Source organism: Hyperoodon ampullatus (genome assembly GCF_949752795.1).
Source record: "Hyperoodon ampullatus genome assembly, chromosome: 12".
In the NCBI taxonomy this organism is placed as follows: domain Eukaryota; kingdom Metazoa; phylum Chordata; class Mammalia; order Artiodactyla; family Ziphiidae; genus Hyperoodon; species Hyperoodon ampullatus.
In genome coordinates this window covers 54,719,984-54,745,200 of record NC_136925.1, presented here as the reverse complement: position 1 = coordinate 54,745,200, position 25,217 = coordinate 54,719,984, and the positions used below count along the sequence as shown (strand labels likewise).

Here is a 25,217-nt window from a genome sequence, read left to right as displayed (position 1 = left end):
CAAGCACAAGTTAGTATGATTGTACCTCGTTCTCCCTTCTGACACTTCTTTCTCTGCACTGTACACTTTCTTGTCTCACTGGTGGGGGGACACAGGTTACCCTTTGCTGATGGATGCTGTATTATTTCTCGGACCCGTGTTTCAGTCCCTCTTTTGAAGCCACATGTTTTTCCTTTTTTCGTGCATGGACTCCAAGGACTCCATTCACTGGCTTCACAGTGCACTGAAACAGAACACCAGAAACAGCCTCAGTTCGCTCACACATAGTTTCACAATTGTTAAATAAACAAGAAGGCTTGCTTCCATCAATACTCGCCCAAATTCTGAGCAGAAATCCTGCAGAACAAAGTTGGGCAAGATGACTTAAAGATAAAACAAAGAGAAAGTAAAAGCAGGAATAGAATGTTTTCCACTTTTTGGTCCTCATATTATCAGGTAAACTCACTCTTGCATTGGGTTTACTTTTCACTGTAGATTTGATTAACTCAGGCATGAATTTAATTATTCACAACTGACCAATGCTTTACAATTTCTAGAGCACTGCTACAATTATTGATTGATCCTGACCATAACTTGATAGGTTAGTCATTATTACATACTAGAGAATTGATTCTCAAAGTTTAGTGTGCAACAGAGTCACCTGCAGGGAGGACTTGCTAAAACAAAGAATGCTGGACCTCTCCCCACCCAGAGTTCCCAATTCAGTTGCCTGGGGTGGGGCCTGGGAGTTTGCATTTCTAATGATACACGTGATGCACATTTGCAGGTACTGAGAACACACTTTGAGAACTTCTGCTCTAGAGAATGATTAAGCAAAAAATGTATTCAGGTCCTTGGCCTACAACTCAGTGCTTTTTCTACTTCATGTGCCTTTTCTTGAGTACTTAAATATTGTCATTTATTCATGGATGTAGATCAGGCATAGCAGTATCTATTTTAAGTGAATTCTGGGTCAATTTCAGCTGATAAACTGCTTCTAGAATTCACTTGACTGGCTGATTTCTAGGATGAACTGATATACTTTTTCTAAAACTTCTTTTGTAGATTTTTCCCTTTTTCTTGGCTTTACAAGGTATTATAACAGATTTTTCAATCTTGGCTTTACAAGGTATTATAACAGATTTTTGCACTTCTAATAAAAAATAAACACCTGCAAGGTGATATTCTTATATTTATGTTCATAAAATTTCCTGACTTACAACGGAAACGGCTTGCAACAGTAACTCTTTCAGATGATATGACTCTCTTTCCACAAAAACAAATTCCCACTAACCTTGCTACCTTCTGATTTAAAGAATCCTTATTTTAGAGAAGAATACTATTTTTTATACAACCTCAAGAAATATAAGCTTGGGCTTCCCTGGTGGCACAGTGGTTGAGAGTCCGCCTGCCGATGCAGGGGACACGGGTTCGTGCCCCGGTCCGGGAGGATCCCACATGCCGTGGAGCGGCTGGGCCTGTGAGCCATGGCCACTGGGTCTGCGCGTCCGGAGCTTGTGCTCCGCAACGGAAGGGGCCGCGGCAGTGGGGAGCCCGCGTACCGCAAAAAAAAAAGGAAAGAAATATAAGCTAAATGTTTCAGAAATTTAAAACCATTCACAATACATTTTTTCACATGCTTTTTCAGTCACTTTTAGGTATCTGAATGCAACACAGAGTTGAATGGAAATGATTAGATAAGTGAATTTAAGTTTCAATGAACTTAAATGAACTTTACTGAACCACTTTCAAAGGAGTCTTCATGTTCAGTTGGTTAAAGAACAGAGCAACCAAATCACTTAATGATATCATAATCTCTTGCCAGTTAAGGTCATATCTCTGATCCCAATATTAGTCATTAAAAAGTAGGGGAGCTTTGCACATACAAATAAAAACACCTCCAAGACAGCAAATGGAAAAATAAAAATCCAAGTTTGTGAGCTGTAACTTTGTCCAGTATTCATTTAATGCCAGAACTACATGGACTAAATTAGAAAAAAATTACGTGATGTGGAAATCACCCAAACTTTGGCGATTTTCATAAAAGCAAAGGTGGTCTAGGCAAATGTACACCTAGACTTAAGAAAAACAGATTTAAAAAATTACAACATAAGTAGCTATGAGTCTTTAGTCAGATGGCGAATGGTTCTAAAAATGAAATTTAAGTGCCAATCTTAGATTATTCCATTGAAGAAGAAGGAGGAAATATATTCACAACTAGTGAGTTCAGATATAAAGAGCTCTAATAAGATGGGATAGTTAAAAGGCCTTGAGAGGAGAAGAATTTTCTTAGCTAAATACTTTCAAATGAACCTTTAATGTTAGCATCCAAAAACTATTTTTGGAAAGAATGAAAACTTTGTTGATCATGTAAAGACAACAAATAGGTTGATTTAAGTAGTATTCAGGTCATTAAATGAACAGTATAGATCTGGGGCACTATTTGGTTAAGAGGTAATTAAGAAAAAAACAGAACTGCTCAACAGAAACTGCATTTCTTCTATCTTCTGTATTAAGAACAATCTTAACATTGGAACGTTTAACTGTTCACTAATGAAACAAGTGTCTCAAAAATGTAGTTAGCTCCTTGTCCCTGGAAGTGGTCATGGTGTGGTTGATCATCAGCCTGGAATGCTGTAAAAGGGATTCTTGAATTGGAAGGAAAGTTGAATTGGATATTTCACCAGTAATGGTCTTACAACATTATTCATTTGTTCTCATTCTTGCTGCCTGACTGCATGGTTCCAGAGAGAACATAGCAAGGCCATGCTCTTTGCTACTCACTCTTTGGAGCTAGATATCTTCCCTCTGTGACTAGTTGAACAGCACCAACTCTCCAAGAAGAGCAATGAGGATGGCAGAATGACAGTGCAGAAAGGAAGCAAATTTCTGGAGCACAAAGTGGAAGAAATACATTCTCCTATAAAATTGGATTCAGTCGACATTTTTGCTTAATTTGACTTGCAAACCATGAGGAGTGGGTATGTTGTGACATAAATTTTTTACCCTAGCTCTGTATGAAGATGGTGTTTTCTCTGTTTATGACATGTTCTCTCAATTTAAAATCTGGGTAAGAAACAAGTCATACAGTATAGATTTTAGCACAGGGAGAGACATTCTTCAACCTCTGCCATAGAGAGCTAGAGTAGAGGTATTAATTATAGCACTGACAATAACTCACGTTGTGTCCTTGGGATCACCATTTCAGCTCTCTGGGTCCTAGTTTTCATATTTGTTAAAGGAACAGCCTTTAATGGTCCTTTGTGATCATCAAGCAAGTCATCACTTTTTATGAAATTCTGAGGCAAGCCCACAGGCATGGTCCACACAGTGCTTATAGGCCAGATACCACATGATGGGAAGCATCCCTTATGGAACAAGCAACAACAGCCAGGAACTAAAGCTGTTGATTTGCCTATTCCTATATCCTAGGTCATTTACACCTACCTGCTCAATGAGCCTGATTCACTAAATGGCTTTTAGATTGCTAACCCCTATTCTAAAATACATAAATTTCTTAAACGTAATTGTGTTAACCAAACAGTCTTTGTCTAAATAGTATTATAAATTACCAGGAAGCCTTAATAGCTAATCCAACAGTGCCAGGTGTTAAATGCTCTCTGATAGGAAAGCATTAACACATTTATATAAATGGCCTTTGAAGGATTGTTGCTACACCTTCAACAACTAAGAAAATCTAAACATTCGCCCCTTTCCTGGGTAGAGCAATATCACAAACTTTCCGCAACTTATCCTGAATTTCTGTCCTTGAATATTTTCAGAATTGTTTCTTATTTTCTCCACAGTTTGGAAGTTATCACCTCTAATCATCAGCCCTCAGGACCTACAGAGAGATGAACTTGAAGTGCTTTCTCATGTACCTTTTACCCTGTTTCTAAGTTATTTTCCTGTGTTTTTATTGACTAGAGGAAAAAATAAGACTGAACCAAATTGAGCCATGAGCTGTTTCAGGAAAGTTGTTTTCCAGATGCTTTTGAGATTATCTTTAAAATATCAACTATTTGTTTCCTTCTCAGAAAAATTTTGTTTAGAAATAAATGTCTCATGTGGACCTGAAATGGTTAAACCACCACTTTAGAGTTATTTCTCCAGTACTTAAGATTCTAATGGATCTGTCTGTGGGGAGCCCAGGGGTGTCCTGGAGACTATCTTGCACTGAATCAAGGGGACAATTGTGTGCATTTGCCAACAGCACTGCAGTATCAAAAGGTTCTTGCAGCTCTTGCCCAGGGGATTCTGAGATTTAGTATGCTGTTTCCCCATTTGGTTTAGCATCTGCTCCCCAACTGTTCACCAAGCTCGTAGCTGTAGTAGCTGCACACCATTTAAAACAGGGAAAATATAGCCTGACAGTGATCCGTTATTAGGCAAACAACTTGTCTGAGGAACCTCCCCTCCAGGAAACTCAGCCTGCAATTAATCAGGCCCCGGGACTGTGTCCTTCTGTCAATTTAAGTCCAAAATCCTCTCCTTGTCTCTGGATACCTGTGCAAGCAGGGCGTTTCAGCAAAGCAGTGTGAGAGAAAAAAGTGAGATTTTTTTTAACCATATCAGATCCAGTTCTCTAAGTCTTTGATCCATCTACTGAGTATTAAAGGGCTGTATCCAGAGAATATGTTTCCTCCTTTTGGAAAATAAGTTTGGTCACTGGTTAACATTAGATCTAGGTGGAAACTCTTAACCTAAGGTGGAAATTTAGTTCAAGATCAAATTTGTGTGTGTGTGTGTGTGTGTGTGTGTGTGTGTGTATATATATATATATATATATATATATATATATGGAAGTGTGAATGTATACATATAAATTACTATAAGTAAAACTTCATTAGATAGTGATACAAAATAAATCTGTAATGATCACAATAGTTGAAACAGTTATCGATGGTCCCTAAGAAATAACAGTGCATGCACAGGGTGTTAAATTTACTGTGATACACGCTGAGTAAGGCCCACTAGGATGATGGTATCTTTGTAAAGAAGGAGGGAGCCAGCCTCTTAGAGGTGGTCCCTCAGGCTCTTGTGAGACAGCACTTTGAGCAGCGTTTCCATGGAGACTGACATTATCACCTCTGGTGTTTCTCATCCCTCCTAAGTCTTAGAGCTCTTCCTCACCAATACTGACGCACTCCATGGTATGGTTATTGGCTTCCAACCCTTCTGGGCAATTGTCAAGGCACTTTCCAAGGTGTAAGTAAAATCCACTTTTACATTTTGTGCAGAAATTTTTGTTGAAACAGGTATCACAGTCAGCTTTGCATTCTGAAAATGAAAAAAGAAAAGAGAAATATGCTTCCATTATCGTCAGTTAACTACTTATTGTTGGTCCAGTTCTGTATGCTTATGACACAGGCACATGCAACTTGTATGTCAAACAAACACTTAGGCTCAAAATTATTTTGCCAAACCAAATTAAAGATTCCTCCATAGTCATTTAGTTGATGTACACCAGTCATTGATTTCAAAATTATGTATTTATTGCCTTGTGAAAAAAATTTTGACAAGAATGCTTATAAGACCAAGTGTCTATTTATATTAAATGATAGCAAAAATGTTTCATTAGAACTTTAATGAAATGTACTAGGATATTGTCTTTGTGCTGCTCTTGAGCTCTATTTTTTAATTCAACAAATATTTGATTGCCTACTGTCTGCCAAGCCCTATTCTAGGTACATTGACAGCAGCATACAAAAGAGAGATAAGGCCCATACTTCACAAAGTTTACATTCTAGGAAGGGAGATACAATAAACAATAATGATAGTTGATCCTTATATGGTGATTACTGTATGTCATACACTGCTACAAGTATTTTACAATATTGTCATTTAAACCTTACAATAACCTAGTGAGGTAGCCCCCATTATGATTCTCATTTTACAGAGAAGGAAACTGTGATTCAGAAAGTTTAGATAATTAGCTCAGGACCACAGAGCAGAGTGGTCTTTGAAACTAAGCAGTCTACTTCCAGAGTGATAAGTGCTCTGGAAAAAATAATGACAAAAACAAAAGGTAGGAAAAAGATATAAAAAGTGACTGATGGGGGGAGAAGTTGATTATTTTGGACAAGACGGTCATGGAGTGCCTCTGTGAGAAGGTGACATCTGAGCAGAATCTTGAATGAAAGGAGAGAGCCTGCCAAGCAAAGGTGTGGGCAAAGAGCTTTCCAAACTGCCAGGACGGTGAGTGTACATCAGTCATTTCAAAAGCCTTGAAGTGGGAAGATCTTGCAAGAAGGCCAGTGAGGTTAGTGCAAAGTGGTTGAGGGGCAGTCGTAGGAGCTGAGTATGGAGAGGAAGGCAGGACCACATGTGATGTATGCTAGAGTGGTGATATTTCCTAATTTACATTTCAAAAGGTTACTGGGTCTACAGTGTGGAGAGTAAACTTTCAGTCCAGATGAGATGTGATCTGAGAGTGTTCCCAACGTTTAATTCCAACTGATAAATAAATGTTTCAGTTGCTGTACTGGAATCCTTCTTGAAGCAAAAATAGCTGAATTACTTCTTTCAGTCATTAAATACTTGGATTTTGTGATGGTGGTGGGAACTCAGGTGGCACTGGTGCTTGTGGTACCTTTCTACAGGTTCAATGAATGATAACCACGTTCTCAGTTTTTGTTTTTATGATGAAAAAAAACCCCTCAAAACTGGAGAATTTTTGGGCTTCCCTGGTGGCGCAGTGGTTGAGAGTCCGCCTGCCGATGCAGGGGACATGGATTCGCGCCCCAGTCCGGGAAGATCCCACATGCCACGGAGGGGCTGGGCCCATGAGCCATGGCCGCTGAGCCTGCACGTCCGGAGCCTGTGCTCCGCAACGGGAGAGGCCACAACCGTGAGAGGCCCGCGTACCGCAAAAAAAAAAAACCAAAACTGGAGTATTTTTTATAGTGGTGAAAATCTTCCTGCCCTGAGGGCTAAGTTCAAGTATGGTTTAGCCTAAGTGTCAGGTAAATATTATTATTTACTTAACATTGAATATTACAAATATGGTTAGAGGCCATTTCAAATCTGGAAAGTCCCCCAAGGATGAGATAAAAACATAATTTTGTGTAGACACTTACTTGTACACTTATTTATATCTGGATAACGAGTTCCATAATATCCACTTGGACATGAAGAGAGACACACTCCAATCTGCTTCATGCCAATTCTTTCCAGAACAAAGAATAGTTTGGGCTTACATGACAAACATCCATTGTAATCTGAACATGTTGCACAGCCTCCTTGGCAGCCTTGACTGACGTTAGGATGCACTAGGGGGACAAATGTAGAAAGACAGAAATGAAAGTTAAATCATAGATATAGAAGTTCAATGACATTCTCTGGGCAGGATACACGTTTTCTTTTATTAGCTTTCAACTTGGTGGTAATGGGTGAATACGTTGGGAATTTTCCCCTCTTTTCTATGATCTGGTATTCCCCTTTAATACATACATATATTGTTTTAATTTCAAAGTTCTTAAAATTTGAGCATTTGAAAAATAAGAATATATTGCCTCAAAATATTTATAGATACTATATACCTAGTGGAAGTATCCTCACTGAACTAGCACCCTGGCAGATTAGAGGCGAGAATTTTGTTCTCACTCATTGAAATCAATACATATAAGTTTTGCTTTTCATTTATGTGGTGGATGTCTCTAATGTCTTCAAATAAGGATGACAACATAGACTGGGGCTTAATCTTAGTAATGACACTAATTTTTACGATACCTTTTCCAACTCTGGTCTATTAGAGAACACCATTTCACCTTTTGATTCAAAGCAAACTGATTCTTCAACTATGTAGCTATTCAGCACCTCACTCCCTGCCAATGCTTTCCTGAAACATTTCTTCTCACATGAGTTTAATATTTATCAGTTCAAATGGATATAATGGTGAAAATGTGATTTATCTTATCAGTAGTTCCACATGGATCATATGTAAGTATTTATAATAATATTTACTATAAGTTATGTTCAATATTTGATCTTTTGGGAGAGAAGTCTTATAGTTTTTGTGCCCTCATCTTTCATCTACTTAAGTGAAATATATATTTTGTGAGGACATGACCAGTCCATTCTAAGGGCTACTACTACACATATCCCTGAGAATCCCAAGGTTTCTAAGAGTCACCAATATGTGTGGTGAGAATATTCATTAGCAAGTCTGAACAAATACAAACATTTGGAAGATTCATGTTTACTTGAGATCTTCACAACTTTAAACCTTTTTTATGACTATTAACTGGTCACAGACACCTATATGTGAGCTCATGGAAAATTGCTGACTGAGGTGCATCTCTCATGTAGCTGGTGTTTGGGATGATTTCTTCTCCTAATGTATTCTCTATTCATATACAATATTAATAGCTTTATTTTCCCTTCAGGAATTCAGAAGGGAATAATCCTGACCCTATGAGAAGCAAGGTTGAGGCACAAGAGTGCAAAAGCATCCCCGTGTTTCTCTGACTCCTGTTGGTGTGGGGAGGGACCTTGCAATTACTAAGTCTGTCTTCACAGTGATGTTTGATTATTGCTAAGTTCTTTACTGCAAAAACAAATCCCACCAGGCTTAGTTAGAAGGGGTACCCATAAGCCTGATCAGCCTTCCCACAGGGGCGCATGGGTTAGCTGCAGAAAGGTCATTTGGTTGACCAGCATTCTCTGCCTGGAGGAAACCATCCCTGAATCAGCCACAGGAACCACAAGCAGCTCATTCTCATTCCAAGACATTTTGTAAATAAACTGAGGAAATGTGTGGGGGAAGGGAAGTCTGCTCTTCCTGTATATGCTCCTCTGCGGGGTGGGGCGGACATCTAAAGTGGCACAGGAGGTTTAGACATTACAGGACCTGGGGGACTTGTAAGTGAATACTGCCTTCCAAGGAACAAGGTCATTTTTCATGCCAGTAACTCCAGCATTGGAGACTTACAGAAAATGTGTACATATTTTATTCTGGGAAAGACCCTAAAAAAGAAAGGGGTGAAGAGAGTTCCATGTGTTTGGAATCTAATCGACCCATTTCAAAAAGTGAGAGTTGTAGGTCAAAACCTGTAAAACCTTTTCATAAGAATTCCTGATGGAAAACGGGACCTCAGTTTGAAAGAAAATCACTCCAAGCTCAGGAAAGTAAGTGACTGAATTTAAATGAAGATGGACTGGATTGACCTACATCAATCTATCTCATCTCTGAAACGCAATTGCTCAAAGGAACACAATTGTAAGTTTAAGCCCCTTGAAACTTTTGTCAATTATAACTTTAAATTGATCAGTTATGAAAATAAATATGACTTACATATTCTGAGCCTCAAAAACTGATATGTCTTGAAATAAATTTTATTTAAAAATTTGGGTTTTGAATGTCTGGAAACTTCTGCCAGAGAGACCTCTGTATGGGTCCCAGGATTAGGAACAATTTTGCCCCAAATTATGAGATGTGCCGAAGTATCTTGCTTAATTCCCTCTTTAAAACTTTTGCTGATGATCTGTAGCACATTCAACTCACACATGGTACTACAATCACTCTTTTTTCCCCATATTTTGCCTTTTTAGACAAAAGTTTTGTCAAAACAGAGTTTTGAAAAATTAAAGAAGATATAATTGTCCTAACTGGCAAAGAAAATTTGTTTGTTTTTAATCAGGGAATTTTGAATATGGGCACATACAAATAATGGCGAACTTTATTTCTTCAGGAAGGGTTAAGTATTATGCTGTGGGAAATAAGAAAAATTGAGACTATGAAGCTCAGGTTCTATGATTCTAGATTCTTTTACAGTTGAGTAGCATGATATTTTGCTTTCTTGAACTCTGTACAAGGATCACTCAAATTATGCAGTTGGTATGACACAACTAGATACAAATTTCCCAAACTTCATCTTAAGGCAAGAGTTTTTACTTTTTATATGGAAACCACAGAAAACTTTGGTCTGGATTGACTGTAACAGCCCTTTCAGCCTTAAAATCTTATAATTCTAAGAGAGAAAATAGAATTCTACTTTGTCATGCTGCTTCTTTTTTTCCCACTCTAGTTATACCTTCATTCTCTATTTCTGAATCACTTTTTTTGCAAACAATGTTTTGTACTACTATTTTATATGAGCATTGGAGGGGTTGGTGGTGGGGAGGTTTCACAGAATATCTAACGTTTGAACTTAATCTTAGAAAATGTGTTGAAGTTATGAGCATGTAAGCAGCCATGATGGGGCTGGAAGCAGGAACACCACAATTACCCCATCAAGGAGACCGGCACGAGTTCCATGCAACTTATGCTTAAGTAGTGGTGAATGGAGGTAGGAGGCACATCAAGAAAATTGGAAGCACAGGATAGATCTAGATTATGAAACCCCTGTGGGCTCTTCCAAAGAAATTATTCTGTAGATTTGGAGGACTTCAATCTGGTGAGTGATACGATCCCATCTGTATCAGAAAGGCAATTTCCCTGGCAGCATGGCAGGCATGGAAGCTAGGAGAAGACTAACGTAAGGATCAAGGTAAAAAGACTGATGAGAGCTTAAAATATAGCAGAGACAGTGCAATGTGGTGAGAGAGGGATGTGTATTCCAAGGATATTTAGGACTCAATCAAATATGCTGACCAACAGAATGTGGACTGAATAAGTAAGCGGATTTGTGTTTTACGTCCGGCCACTGAAGAGAAAGGAAAGGGACGGCTGAATAAGAGCCGCAGTTGGAGGGCTGTGGCAAGGTTCATAGAATAAGAAGGTCTACAAATATAAACGTGGTTTGGGATCACTGATTTTGCAGATTTTTTGAACTGTCCAAAGAGTGATGCTTAGTAGATGGAGCTTAATATCGTGATGGTTGCTAGAGATATACGTGAGAGTCTTTTAATTAGAGAAGAGATCTTGAAAGGGGGAGGTGCCGAAGATGCCAGAAGGAGGAATTGTAGTCCAAATAAGGAAAAAATACATTATCAGCTAAATTTAGTAATACTCTGTGTTTCTATACCACTTTTGCTTTCAATTTTTACCTCTTTTTCATTCATCTCATAGAAAGCTAAATTAGCCATGGAAACTGCCGTTAGTAAGGGTAGAAGCTATCACAATTATTTATTTTGGAACCCCAAACTAGGACTCAAAGAAATGTTGTAAACTGCTGGACAAATAGTGAACTTAGATCAAAGGTTAGAACCTAGATCTTTGATATCTGGTACCAATCTGTTTATATATAAGTAAACTCTAGGTGTGTAACATGGGTAAATATAAGGTGAAAAAATGGGCAGAATTCATGGGAACTTTAAATTGGGAACTTCTGATTACAAATGCTTCAAATACATGGTCAAATATTTATATCTTTTCCTAAAATTGGGAAAGAGGAAAGTATCTTTTCTTAACTTGTATACAAAAGTTAAATGTGAAGAGTATACCTTAATGCATCACTTAAACCAATTTTCAGTGTCTGAATTGTTGATACTCCCTGTGTAAGTGACTTCAATTTCTCTAGCTGTTAGGCAAGTCTTCCTACTATTTCTCTGTTTGAATCTTGTGATATGTAACTGATGCAACTGTTCCTAAAGGCTATTGTCATGATAGTTAATTCAACTTTTTTGATAAAATGTGCAGAACATAGAGTTTTAAATGGTACTAGAGCATTTGGAAAATACACAATCTTTGTTATTTTCAATGTTTATGATATACCAAACCAACTGCAGCATTGGAATCTAAATTCTGTTTCTGTAACAATTTAAGTGTAAACTTCAAGGATTTCCCTTACTTTAATCCCTTTCTACAGCCCAACTGCAATTTTTTTTTTTTTTTCGGTATGCGGGCCTACCACTGTTGTGGCCTCTCCCGTTGCGGAGCACAGGCTCCGGACGCGCAGGCCCAGCGGCCATGGCTCACGGCCCAGCCACTCCACGGCATGTGGGATCTTCCCGGAGCCGGGGCACGAACCCGCGTCCCCTGCATCGGCAGGCGGACTCTCAACCACTGCGCCACCAGGGAAGCCCCCCAACTGCAAATATTAACATCTACTGTAAATTGCTATGCAGCAGAAATCCATTATTGCATGCTGCCAATTACCTCTGAGAGTCATTTAACTGTGGCTAGAGAATTTCCAGAAGTACAACATTTAACAGACTTTAGGTTTATAATAGGCTCGACTAAGTTCAAAGGAAGTGCTAAACACATGAGGTAACATTGATTTTATAATTCAGATAATCAAAAGTTAATAAATTAACCAATTTGATAAATTTATTTTTAACCAATGAAACATACAGATTCTCCCTAAAGCATTCTTGTCTTCAGAACATTCACTGTCTGCTCTTCTCCATGTAGTGGCCTTAGGAGACAGGGTAGGGAGAAGAGACGGGTGAAATTCTATAATCAAAGTTACTTTTGGGCTTCCCTGGTGGCGCAGTGGTTGAGAGTCTGCCTGCCAATGCAGGGGACATGGGTTCGTGCCCGGTCCGGGAAGATCCCACATGCCAGCGGAGCAGCTGGGCCCGTAAGCCATGGCCGCTGAGCCTGCACGTCCCACAACGGGAGAGGCCACAACAGTGAGAGGCCCGCGTACCGCAAAAAAAAAAAAAAAAAAGTTACTTTTACATCCGTCCTTTCTTCCATGTCCTCTCCTTTTACAAGGACGTTCGCATTGACTGAAAGTTTCTTGAAGGCAGAAATATAGTCGGTCTAGATAATTTCTTCATAATTTTCTGGATAATTCTCAGCTTCTACACAGGGTAGCTGCTTACTGAATAGGTCCTCATTAGAGGTTTTTTTTTTTTTTCCCCCTTTGGCCATACAGCATGCAACCTCTTAGTTCCCGGCTAGGGATCGAACCCGCACCCCGTGCAGGGGAAGCACGGAGTGTCAACCACTGGACTGCCAGGGAAGTCCCTTCATTAAAGAGTTTTTGATTATTGAATGTATGAAAGCAATAAATATAAAATATAAGCCATTTATTTGTGTTTTTAAGAAAATAACAATGTTAAAGCAGTAAATATTTAATGGAAAGTATCTATAATAATTAACTTTAAGTGAACTGTATCTATGAACACATAGTAAAGAAACCAATTTTAAATCACATACATTTTGAGGATGCTTAATTATGAAATAAATCATTCAAAATAACATAACGAAAGCTTTTCTAGGTGCCATTTACTTCAGTTATCCATTCACCTGGTGAAAATGGAGACTTTTTTCTTGCCTAAATTAGGACTGCACATTTCTATCAGATCTTGGGACTTGATTGTTATAGAGTCATTTTTAAGTTTAATGTAATCTTTTGGTCATGGAAAGAGATGTTGCATGTTTCCTTTGGAATGTTTGGCAATATTCACTTTAAGAAAAATCTAATGTTAAAAACTTGAATAACAGTCTCTTTCAAATTCTATTGAATAAACCCCAGAAAATATTGAGAGTCAATGTTTCTTATTTGTTCATAGGTTAAAGCTTTTAGGGCAGAACTGACAATGGCTAAGATCTCTAGAACCATCTGGGCAACTTGGGAGTATTAGGTATAGACAGCAAAATATCAAAAGCTGCTTAAACAAATATAATCGCTTACTGGTATACAATACTCCTTTACATTCTTAAACAATGATACCTGGATGAACAGAGGTCTATCATAGTCCTCTATTATTATTTTTGACTAATAATTTGTTAAAAGAGCAACATGTTTATATGTATACATATATAGATTTTGCTACTTTTGAAGTACTGTGTATCATCTGATGATTTTAATGTGTTCACATACCAATGTTTTAATCATTAAATGAATTAAAATTCACCTATGCTATTTAAATATATAAATGTATGTGCATGTGTGTGTGTGTGTGTGTGTGTGTGCGCCTGTATTAGACACATGACACCCACACATTCTATTTGGTCTTTTGTCAAATCAATAGCACAGACATAAACTGACCTGAAGCAGTTAAAATCATTGAGTCTGCCACATCTTTTGTCCCAGTGAATCAACTTCTGATAATCTGAAAGTTTGTGCCCAGACCAATGGGTTCACAAAATTCCTAATAGTCTCAGAGAGGAATGTATTCACCAGCTGCTGAATACAGTCCAGTTAGGGCTCCACCATTATTATGTGGGAAACATACTGTTTTTAATGGAAACTATTTCTTTGAAAACTTGGAAAATCTTTCTTTTTCTCTTACTGAATAATAATTTCCTGAAGGGAGTCTAATATTTATATTCTATAAATACTTTAAAATAAAACCACAGCAATAAAACAGACCTAACATTAAGTAACAATTAGCTAGACTTTCCACTAAAATCAAGCCAGCTCAAAATATTAAGAACATGACTAGCAAATGATGGCAGATATAGAATTCCCCAAATCTAAGATATGATGAATATTTGGAATTAGATGCCAAGTTGGTGGACAACGGCTGTGCTTTGTCTATGCACAGGCTATAGCATCAGAACTAGAAGTGAAAGATGAAAGTGGGTTGCATTGTGTGTATATATATATATGTATATTATATACATAATATTATATATAGTATATATAATATTATATGTAATATAATTTAATATACATACATTATATATATTATACACACACCTATATATACACATATATATGTGTGTACATATATATATGTGTATACATATATATAGTGGAGACTAGTATTAAGGGTTTTAACAAAAATCTCTGATAACTACTATGTGCCCAACACTACACATGGTGCAGAAATTGAAGGAATGAATAAGACATCTGGTTCCCGATCTCATGATGTTAATCGGCTAATAAGCAAGTAAACAAAAAATTAAATGATTAAAGATTGTGATGAGTGTTGTGCAGGAAATAAACAGGTGGGTAAAGCAGAGAATAACTCTGGGAAGTTATTTTAAATATGCTGGTCAGGGAAGGCCCCTTTAAGAAGTTTACCCTTTGGCTGAGACCTGGAGGATGAGAAGGACTCAGCCATGGAAACCTGAGGGAGAGCACCCCAGGTGGAGCCTCAGCCAGTGCAAAGACTGTGGGAAGGAACAGGACATGAGGAACAGCACAAGGGACACCAATGAGGCTGCAGTGCTGTGACTGGTATGAGATGAGGTTAGAAAAGGAGGTTAGAGCCAGATCCTACAGACCCTTTTCGACCAAAGTAAATAGCTGGGATTATCTACCAAGTACCTTTAGACTCTGCATTAGTAAGCAGATATCAGAAGGAAAGGAAAGCACACATTTTTGTCTGATTTAGTTATTCACTTTAATTTTTGTCAATTTTATGGGTCATGGAACAGAACCAGCATCTTGTATTCCACGAAAACATGTTTTCCTATTAATTTTTATATTAGAGGATAATGTTCTAACTAGACATAACTTGGGAATTTACATTCAGATTGCAATCTTGGAAGAGACTGTACATTGATCTACCTGTACTTTGCTCTTGGGAACATGTTATTTCTCTTTGGTTCCTCCCAGCTCCCTCAAGCAGTAATTTTAGTTTGCTTTGGGGTTTTAAATCTTCATTCTCTTGTACTGGAGTGTGTGTGTGGAGAGGGAGGGGGCGTTGGTGGTGGTGAGAAGAAACAGGAAAGTTATGAAATATGTAAGACGTCATAAGAATAAATAAAAAGAGTAAAAAAGTAAAACATTTTGCAATCTTGAATATAATCCTTTTTGTATTGTTCTGAATTCTTGCCATTAGTGACGCCTACTGACAGTCTAAATAATTTAGAGCAACAGCATTATAGTTTTCACTTATAACCTTCCTTTTAGAATCCCACTATTATGTTCTTTTTTTCCCATTAAATGACTTAAATAACCTAAGGGCTAATTCCAACGTTGATTCTTCAAAAGTAGTGAAAACCATATTAGTTTTCCTATGAGCTACCAGAGAGCTATAGTTGATACTACTGCTGAAACTGCAACAAAAAGCATTTGTAGAACCAAAAATAGTGAGTTTTTTTCCTAACTACAAGTAGAAAATCTATCATGAAGTACCCTGATACGGGTGTAAAATGTAAGGTACTGAATCAGCATCTCCAGCTGTTGCTAACTGGGGGGAAAGCTTCCCCTTCTCCAAGTGGCCATGTTCCCAAGTGGAGGTGAACAGAGGATAAGAAGGCGTGGACAGGGGTAATGGAGACCCAGATTCTGTAGAGAGCCAGGACCTGTTGATGAGTTAGTGGGTGGTAATAACAGCGTTTTTCATGAGACAGATCCAACAGTGTTCATCCAACAGTGGGAATCATTATGTGCTCCAGTCTGGCTGAGAGAGCCATTCTTTTTTTTTTTTAAGGAGAAAATTAATTAGAAATCAACATAAACAGAAAATGTGATAGTTGAATGGTAATGAATCTGCATGGGTATGATTCTACAACTACTGAGTTCATATTCTTGAATGAGACAACTTCAGTTTGTGCTAAAAACAAGCTCCACTTTGTTATATTCTGAATAAACCTAAATCTTCTCACCACATAGCATGCTAAAGCAGCATATCTGATGGCTGAAGTCTTAGCATAAGCAAACAGCAGGCAAGGGACTTGTGATATTTTAACAGGCACAAGATGTACAAATAGTGGGTATACCATTAAATAAATCCAGCTTTATGTGTGACATCTAAAGTCCTGAGCAGAAAAAAATAAGTGGATTTTTCTCCTAGATTCACAAAATTACTGACAGAACAGAAGGAGCTGAAATGCACCTCTGTGAATACGATGCATTTCTGTATTTATGTGCATGATTCACTGTGGTACCCCCTCATTCAGAAATGGGCCTTGCATGTTTCCTAGAGGAACTGGGCGGCGGAGAACTGGCTTTGGACTCAGAGTGCTGACATTTACTAACTGAAAAACCAGAAGGTCCCTCTTCATCTAGCTATTCATTTAAACAATTAAGTTTTCTAACATCCAGACACTGGGCTAGTTGGTGAACATCCAAAGATGAAAAAAAACAATAATATGTGTCAAAGAGTTCACAAATAAGAGTCTGATTATTTATTTAGACCATAGTTGCTTAACCTCTTTGAGCCTAAGCTTCCTCATCTGCAACCCGAACATATCTACTCTATAGACACTGGGGGGATTAAGTGAGACCATGTGTAAGCACCTAGCACTCTTACAGGCACTCGTTACAAATCAGTAAGTGTAAGACATTTTGTTTTACTCACGAAGTACCAAACACATCCTTGTACTATTTCCACTCTTATTCAAGGCAGCTGGAAGCTTTAGTCAATAATAACTCCTCAAAAGCCTCCAAGCAAGGAGACAGGAGAGAGGGCAGATGCTGAAGCTTCTTTCTAACACAGATTTGGGGAACCTTGAGGAACCAAGGATTCACAAACAGTCATAGAGAGGGGCTACACTTTTTTTTTTTTTTTTTTTGTGGTACGCGGGCCTGTCACTGCTGTGGCCTCTTCTGTTGTGGAGCACAGGCTCCGGATGCACAGGCCCAGCGGCCATGGCTCATGGGCCCAGCCGCTCCGTGGCATGTGGGATTTTCCCAGACCGGGGCACGAACCCGTGTCCCCTGCATCGGCAGGCGGACTCTCAACCACTGAGCCACCAGGGAAGCCCCTAGAGGGGCTACATTTTAAGGACTGCAGACACAGCTTTTAATGGGTATCAATGGTGGTCTCAAACAACATTCTGAGCAAGAAGTTCTCTGGGACTCTAGCAACACACTGACGACAAGAAACTGCTTCAACAGACTGAAGGAGGTCAGGCATGCCATGGAAATGGTACCAGAATGGTATAGAGAACGTGAAGGTCTATGCCTGTGGTTCTCAAACTTTACTGTATATGAAAATGACCTGGAGTACTTGTTAATAATGCAGATGCTTAGGTTTTACTCCAAAAGATTTTGATTTGGGAATGAAGAGGTGGGCCTAGGTAGCTGCATTTATAAGAAGCACCCCAGGTGAATGTGATGCAGGTGATACAAATACCACACTCTCAGTATCACATCATGGCCATCCTCACAACTAAATATTTTATTCAGTGATTATAGGGACTGAGAGACACAACACGGTCCCTGGCTCAAGAATTCTACAATACAGTTAGTAGAATAGTCTGTTTATATTCCGAGGGCTATAAATACATAGTTTAGAAATTTACAACAGAAATGAAAAGGTAGGAGCAATGACTGATGGCTGAGGTATCTGAAGACTGTAGAGAACGATTAGGAATAGTTACGGCACTTGAAGGAAGAGAAGAACTTAGACAAATGGAAAGGGGGGAATGTTATGAACAGGAATGTTTACGTAGGAATATATAAAGACCATTTGGGATAATGGTGAAGATAAAACTATGGAATTTTATGGGATCTTAGATTTCAGATGATAACACTGACATCCACACAGTTAATTAGCTTCCAGCTGATAGAATCATAAACCTTTGGAACTTCAGAGGGATTTAGTTCAAACAGCTTCCCCAGAACAGTCGATTTAATCATGTTTAGTAAAACAAATCTTATGATATTTGGGGGCAGCCAACATAATTATTTTACTGCATCCCCTCATATTGAACATCTTAAAACATCTCCCCACAGTGAACGTTAATCTGTCTTTCAGAAAGTTCTACTACCATAGAGCACACCCAATATGCTTTCTGTTTTCCTTCAGACAGTTTGTCAAACAATGCTTGGTGCTTTGGATGAAAAGATGGATAAGACCTAGGAGTTCCAAGTATGGCTAGAGACTATAAACGAGGTCAAGCCAGCGTGGTAAACACTGTGTACAAGGCCAGAGAGAAAGGAAACAACTAACCACCTGGAAACACCTACTTGGGAGGCCTGACATTTGAGCTGGATATTGAGAAATAAGGAGAAACTGGGTGGGGATTTGAATTTAATCTTACACGTAATTTGGATGAACTGTTTATGGACAAATCAGTGACATGATCTAATTTGGTTCTAAGTAAATCCTCTCTGATGGTGGAGAAAAGAATCACTGGGAAGGAGAGACTAAAAGTTGAGAGAGTCAATAGGATGTTATGTTCTGTACCTGGCATTGTTGTTAGCTGCATTAGAGTAGTATTAATGGGATGCCAAAAGAGAGCGTGGATTTTAAAGTTATTTTCAAAGAAGACTGGACAGGATTGACAGGATTTGACAATCAATTTTCAAAGGGAAAATGAAAGAGTAATAAATGTTGAGTTGGGGGTTTCTAACTTGGGAGACCAGGCATAAAATGATGTGGTTAACTGAGATAAGGGAATTCAGATATCAAACTAGAAGGATAGGTGATTGAGGGAGGGAGAAAAGCAGGGGAAAATGATTGTTTTATTTTGAGGTCCTGGGGCTTGGACTTGTCTTATTTCCCTTCTGTATCCCAAACACATAGCCCAGGACAAGGCACATTGACAGGTTCATAATGCATCCTAAAGAATAAAACCCTAAACCCCTTCATTTTATTAAAATAAACCCAAACTCCCCCAAAACAAAATCTGAGGCTTATGGAGTTTTGGTGCCTTGACAAGGATCACCTAGCATTAGTGGCACTTTTCAGGGTTGTTGTTGTTTTTTTTTTTTTTTGGTTTGACTGGAATGTGAAATTTATGGAGAGAATTAGAGGGGAGAGAAAGTTATGACTAAACATAAGGAGCATGAATAGCAGGCCAAGAAGTTGGCTGTGCCAATAACAAGGAAATGTCACGCTTTTGAAAGGTGATGGGACTTTAGGAAAAGTTGTTCATGCATAATAGGAGTTCAGAAAACAAAGTTGGGGGGAATGCTTGCAACCCGGCAGTTCAATCATTACACCTGAGCATACACGAATTTAGGTATGGAATCTAAGAGTTCTCCAAAACCAAAGAGAACTAAAATGCTGAAGCTAAGTGTGATTTCTTACAGCATCAATATCACATTACATTTTCAGTGTTTAAAATCATTCCCTGATGTTCATTTCTTCGTGATTAGTCATTGTGGAGACAGGTCCTGGAAAGTTAGTCATGAATCTTGCCCAGAGTAGGAGCAGAGGCACCTGACTGTTATTCCTCTGATTTTCCATCTTCCTCACTGGATGAAATAAATGTTCCTGTGGTCCATGATAATGATCACTCTACATTGAGACTATACAGCCAAATCTTTAGTAACAAAAAGAGATCCAACTTGGTTCATCTTCCATCATACCCTCTATAGGCATGTTACTTTGGATACTGTATCATCAGAATATTAATCAGGGAGCAAATTTCAAGATCCTAATTCATTACCCGATATATAACAAAAATAAATAATTATAGTGAAATAACAAATTGGGTAAGTTTTTTTCCTTAATATTTTATAAAATAATGATGAATCTTTATTTTGAATTTATTTTAGATTATAAGGACTATCAGGGGAGCCATGGGCTTAGAATTTTATTCTTAGATTTAAAAGCATTTCTGTTCTGTCTTTAAAATAGCTTATTTGGTACCCTTTTCCCTTGGAATTTCCCCCACCCCACCTTCCAGGATGAGTTCACACATGGGTATTTAAATGGGAAAGAACCTTAAAGAGCCACCAATTCACCTTGTCAGCCAATAAGAATCATCTCATCCATAACAAAGATTTCCCCTAATTTACATGCCTTTATTGTCAGACTCAAAGAAATTAAACTAATAGTAGGAACTTCACAGGAGATAAATGAGGATTCTGGTAATGCAGGAATGGCCATGAACTTGTAGGACAAATATGCATACAAATATGCATGTGTTTATAAGCTGTACAAAATTATATTGATATGTTATTGCTAATAATGGGCATAATGGTACTTTACCATCTCAGGGCCAGATCTGGACTTAACCATTCCCAGGAATAGAATAAGAATATATTTGATGAGGAAACTGACAATTGTATTTGATGAGAGTATGTATAATTGGTTTTTTTTTTTTTTTTTTTTGCGGTATGCGGGCCTCTCACTGTTGTGGCCTCTCCCGTTGCGGAGCACAGGCTCCGGACGCGCAGGCTCAGCGGCCATGGCTCATGGGCTCAGCCGCTCCGCGGCATGTGGGATCTTCCTGGACCGGGGCATGAACCCGTGTCCCCTGCATCAGCAGGCGGACTCTCAACCACTGCGCCACCAGGGAAGCCCCTAATTGGTTTGTTTTTTAAAAATTGTGCCCTATTGTGAGTCTTGCTAGACTAAGACAACAGGTTATAGAAACTTTTTAGTGTTTAGATCTCATGGAGTAAGAAAATGAAGAGATTGTGAAATAAGTATCCAGTGAACAAATAATTCTCTTTGAAACGACCGTTAATTAAACAAATAAGAACTCAGATTGCCAGAAGATCCACAGAGCATTTCTCTGGAACGTCAGTCCTTGGAACCATCTGCCATGTGGTGTCTGGTGTTACAGAATGGCCACAGGAGTTGTTTCTACTCTTGGCTCCACTGCAAAGTGACTTCAGTCAAGTAATTCACTTCTCTGGCCTCTCTTTTTCTTCTTCAGTTACGTGAGGGAATTATGCTGCATGCATTATTCCCTGCAATCTTCCTAGCTATTAAAACATGCCGTAGGACTTCGCTGGTGGCGCGGTGGTTAAGAATCTGCCTGCCAGTGCAGGGGACACAGGTTTGATCCCTGGTTTGGGAAGATCCCACATGCCGTGGAGCAACTAAGCCTGTGTGCCACAACTACTGAGCCCTCATGCTACAACTACTGAAGCCCACGCGCCTAGAGCTCATGCTCCACAATGAGAGAAGCCACTGCAATGAGAAGCCCGCACACTGCAACGAAGAGTAGCCCCCGCTCGCCGTAACTAGAGAAAGCCCACGTGCAGCAACGAAGACCCAACGCAGCCAAAAATGTATAAAAAAATAAAATAATACACCTAATCCATACGACTCTTTCTCCAGTATTTTCTATTTCAGTAAATGGCAACATTCATTGGCTAAACCAGAGAGCCGGGTGCCCTCCCCACTCTCATCTCCAATCACCCTTTCCTATGAATGGAGCTCACATCTTTCCATTTCCTACCACCACTTCTGCTCTCATTGAGCAATTACAGTGAACTTTTAAGAACAGTAGTTGTGATCTTATCAGGCCCCTGCTCTTTTTTTTTTTTTTTGCGGTATGTGGGCCTCTCACTGCTGTGGCCTCTCCCGTTGCGGAGCACAGGCTCCAGACGTGCAAGCTCAGCGGCCATGGCTCATGGGCCCAGCCGCTCTGCAGCATGTGGGATCTTCCTGGACCGGGGCACGAACCCGTGTCCCCTGCATTGGCAGGCGGACTCTCAACCACTGCGCCACCAGGGAAGCCCCAGGCCCCTGCTTTAACAACAGTTTAAAGGTTTCTCGTTATACTTCCCAACTAACCACTTCTGTCAATTAGCCCAGTTTACTCTCTTGTCTAAGGAGGCATCAGTAGCTCTGTCTCAGTAGCATAAAGAGAATTTCCCTCATTTAAACCTCCTCTGGCCTTCTCCATTAATGGGCTTAATGAAAAGCAGAGTGTAATGGGGAAAGCTGTGCTTTAGGCAGTAAGATCTGGGTATACACTTAATTCTATCCTTTCTGACTATGTCATTTTGATCCATTTCCAAATTAGTTTAAGTCTCGGTTTCTTCATTTCTAAAATAGTTAACTATATATCACGAGATTGGTGTGAAGGCTACATGAGATAACATATATAAAAACACTTGGTAGTCACCTCTTCTTATTCAAAATCCTTCACAAGTTAGTAATAACATACAGAAAAGAACTGGATCATATTATTTTCAAGGCTCTCAATTCTGGCAACTGACATTTAAAGCTTTCAATTGATGTTAGGAAAGATCACATAAGAAATCCAAATAAATTGTTGACATGCATTTGCCAAACTGGTGCTTTAAGTAGATCGGATTGTATGTTCCATGTAGTGGTCAAGGGTTACCATAAAAGGTTTGAAAAATGCCTCTGAGAGATGGACAAAAATGCACTAATGTTTAAACATACAATATTTTAATGTTTGTTTGTTTGATAAAAGTAATTCCACTTAATGAACTAGTGTGAAAGTTCAACTATAGAAATTATTCAGTGCCAAAAAAGGAAATTCGCTCAGCTAAACTATGCCGCTCCATTACAAGCTTTACCTAACAATGCCAACCACGTTTACAGTTTGCATAGCAAACTTCCTATGATTGTCACAAACGTCATGCTAAGCCATGACTCCTATTCATCGGTCATAAATTTTCAAGCAAGAAAATACTGGGAGGCCCAATAAATTCCAGTGGTTTCAGTTGATCTTTCCTCTACCTTCCTGTGTCTTCCCCACATGATGTCTAGTATCCTTGTTTTCCAGAGAAAAATCTGGGTGTTCATTAGGCTTATTTGTAAACAATCTGATTTCCAGTTCTATTTAAACAAGACTTAAAAAGAAAAGTTATACAGCTTAGAAAGAGTGCCTAACAGTTCTCACTTATCTTAGGCCAAATACTGTTTAATTCTGGTTTCATGGTTTTTTTTTCCTTAACCACTGTGACATGCTACAAATCACGTGTGTTTTGTTCACTTTTGTAATCTCGGCACATACTAAATGTTCAATAAGTAGCTGTTGAATGAATGAATGAATGTATGTTATTTTAGGCTAAGTTTAGTTTCAGTTTTCCCTGTACTTTTCCCCCCAACAGAACTTCTTTTTCATTTGTTAGCTTTTTAAAAATATGATCTAAAAAACTCCATGAAAGTACAAAGAGAATCTCATGCTTTTGAATTCAAGCTCTAACTCCACATTCTTGAAGTTTTGACGGATAGTTGTCTAAGGATAGAGCATGCTAAAAGAAGGAAAGGGAAAGCTCTTTGATCTTACTGTTGCAGGGACTTCAAGTTCAGTCTCTTGCTTTCAAATAAATGAAAGATTAAGAGTCAGATTTTATAGTGGGTGCAACTGAATCACAGACTAAATGATTTGTCTAAGTTATACAGCAGAGTGTTAATTAGAAATCAACCCACCTACCCTCTAATGTGGCATTTCTCTAGCTATAGTCCAAACTCAAAGAGATCAAGATTCTAAAAAGGCAATGAGAAAGATGTTATTCTCCCACAATGAAGTTTATGAAGTTTCCATGTCATCTCCCTTAAACCTCTTTTTATTTTCTTTGCAAAATCGCCAACAAATACAGGATTCAAGTGGGATCCAACTGGAGACTCAGCAGTGAATGATTGTCACTATCATTTAGAAGCAAAACAAGGAGGAATAAAATCCCATTGTAGATATTTTAACAACATTATTTATATAGATCTTTTCTCTAAAATGCTTTTCAGCAGAAAAAAGATTCTAAGCTTCCACCCCTTGAGGCTAGGTTACCACTCTGTTTTAACAAGTGATATTTGATACAAGTATTAGAGCTTAGCTATTTTCCCTTTTAATAGTTCTTGAATAACAACACAGAAACCAGAACTTACATCACATAGGATCTCAGATGTATTACTTCATTTTGTTGGGAATATGGAGAAATAGCTAAGAACTACACTGAACTGGCAGGGTGACAGAAAAATCTGTAAGTGCCCCTCACTTTTTATTTTATTTTTTTTAGATGTTGGGGGTAGGAGTTTATTAATTAATTAATTTATTTTTGCTGTATTGGGTCTTCGCCTCTGTGCAAGGGCTTTCTCCAGTTGTGGCAAGTGGGGGCCACTCTTCATCGCCGTGTGCGGGCCTCTCACCATCACGCCCTCTCTTGTTGTGGAGCACAGGCTCCAGACGCACAGGCTCAGTAGTTGTGGCTCACGGGCCCAGTTGCTCCGTCTCACTTTTTATTAAACCATTAAAACACTAGTAGCCAATTTTTACTATTTTCAATTTAATTTAACTCATTTCCCCTACATTCTGTGCACATTAAAACATTTCATCTCTCTGGTGATAACTTATAATGTTTTTCAGTTCAGGTTACATAAAGTTCAATCTACTTCCTATCTGGATTCTTTTTTCCCTTAGTCTTTTCTCCAGTGTACAATATTGGAATCTGTGCATCAGATAGCATAAGGCCTGTTGTTGCAAACATTAATAAGATATATCTTTTGGGAACAGTTACTTACACTTTGTTTCATCTCTAATGGAAAGGATTTCTCTAAATATTTACACCAGAACAGTTGTCAGAATGAATCCTGCAAAACTGCTGGCATACTCCCAGGAACAGGGGCTGGTGTCGGGGGAAGGGGAGATTCCTGGTTCCTGGTCTTATAATTTTAAGCAGCCCTAGATTTTCAGGAAGCTGCTTGGTAGAATATGAAGGGCTTGTATTAACAAAAAGGTACTTCAGTGTGTAGACAAATTCAAGTAAAGTATCTGAACAGCCCCTTTCGTTTATTGCTCTTATAAAAATGGATCTCCATTTGCTTCAGGTTTAAAGTAAAGGGAT

General features: G+C 38.6%; 1 protein-coding gene across 1 annotated transcript in view; it reads right to left on the bottom strand.

The window, feature by feature from the left end:
- Positions 1–25,217, bottom strand: part of RSPO3 (R-spondin 3) — a gene marked incomplete at its 5' end in the record, with an annotated part of 77,784 nt that overhangs the window by 38,734 nt on the left and 13,833 nt on the right. The window contains 3 exons of the mRNA XM_079716868.1: positions 26–223; positions 5,113–5,259; positions 7,059–7,250. Coding sequence (XP_079572994.1) covers positions 26–223; positions 5,113–5,259; positions 7,059–7,250 — 537 coding nt within the window. The remainder of the gene's footprint in view (positions 1–25; positions 224–5,112; positions 5,260–7,058; positions 7,251–25,217) is intronic.